Raw genomic sequence first — 1,268 nt, forward strand, 5'->3', positions numbered from 1 at the left:
GGCCTTCCCCCGGCTGATGTTTCGAGACACAACGTACACAGCTAACATTGACCAACAGCACAGTGAGCATGATAGCAACAGCTCAGTCACTTTTGCGGTTATTCATTTCAATTTGTTTGTGATTACAAATCAAAGTCCCCCAGTGGTTCATCCTCTTCTTTTACTGTCCTGAAACACAAAAGGTTGTCGAGGAAGTGGGTGTTCAACGCAAGCGCTGTGTGTTGAAGTTGGCACCGAAGTGATTGTGCTTCAGATACAACGGGGCCGATGAAGCGATGGGCGCCGCTGGGTGTGTCTCCAGCCTCTCAGGGAGGTCCTCCACCACACCGAGGCCGCGGGAGGATTTACGACGGCAGCAGCTGGAGGCACGCGGCCCACATGTCTCCTCACACGTCCATCGACGGGCCGCCACGTGAACCAGCACCCACAGGACATGGAATCAGAAATACATGTAGTGGCTCAGGGAACGCATCTGGGTACTGCTGACTTAGACAAATAAAGTGAGTTTTATTAAAGTTTTAAAGTAGTTCATAGCAAGAGTGGGCCAGTGCCACGGCTGCACAGCTTACACCTGTACGCAAGGACCTTCACAGAACTGGTCTAATGTGCACAAATACACACACACAAACTCACACACACACACACACACACACACACACAGACGCACGTGCACACACACACACACACACAAAAAAACAACACAGATGTTGGCACACACAGGCACACACACACACACACACACACATGCGGACACACACACATACACACAAAATCCGACACACATGTTGGCACACACAGGCCCACACACACACACACACACACACAGACACACGTGCACACACACACACACACACACACACACACACACACTATTTATAAAGTGTTTATAACAGTTAGAACTGTCCGGGGTTTTAAATGTCATTGCAGTGGGTAAAGCTAGATGGCGCAAGTGTCCTCAAATTGTGTCCACACTATGCCCAACCAACGGGACTCATGAACTATTATAACTCTGAAATATTGTACTATTATCCTATCATTCTTATTAATAATTATTATATTAATGAATCAAGGAAATGTCTCAAATTTATATTTGATAGTTCTCAGGGCAAGTCACCGCAACACATCTCACTCTCAAAAATAGAAAAATAAAAAATAAATGCTCTTGCATCTGACCTCAACTGACTGCATCCAACTCATCATTTTGGTTTTGTACAGGTAGAGTAACATTAACATTAACATTACACAGATCTGTTCTCCTCTGTGTACAG

General features: G+C 45.7%; 1 protein-coding gene across 1 annotated transcript in view; it reads left to right on the forward strand.

Moving 5' to 3' along the window:
- Window positions 1-267: 267 nt before the first annotated feature.
- The window catches only part of wnt4 (wingless-type MMTV integration site family, member 4), a gene marked incomplete at its 5' end in the record, with an annotated part of 23,806 nt that continues 22,805 nt past the window's right edge, over window positions 268-1,268 (forward strand). Inside the window, one exon of the mRNA XM_084490597.1 lies at window positions 268-412. Within this exon, the coding sequence (XP_084346723.1) occupies window positions 268-412 (145 nt within the window). The remainder of the gene's footprint in view (window positions 413-1,268) is intronic.

The sequence above is a fragment of the Micromesistius poutassou genome, assembly GCF_964030765.1.
Source record: "Micromesistius poutassou genome assembly, contig: SCAFFOLD_178, whole genome shotgun sequence".
Classification (NCBI taxonomy): Eukaryota; Metazoa; Chordata; class Actinopteri; order Gadiformes; family Gadidae; genus Micromesistius; species Micromesistius poutassou.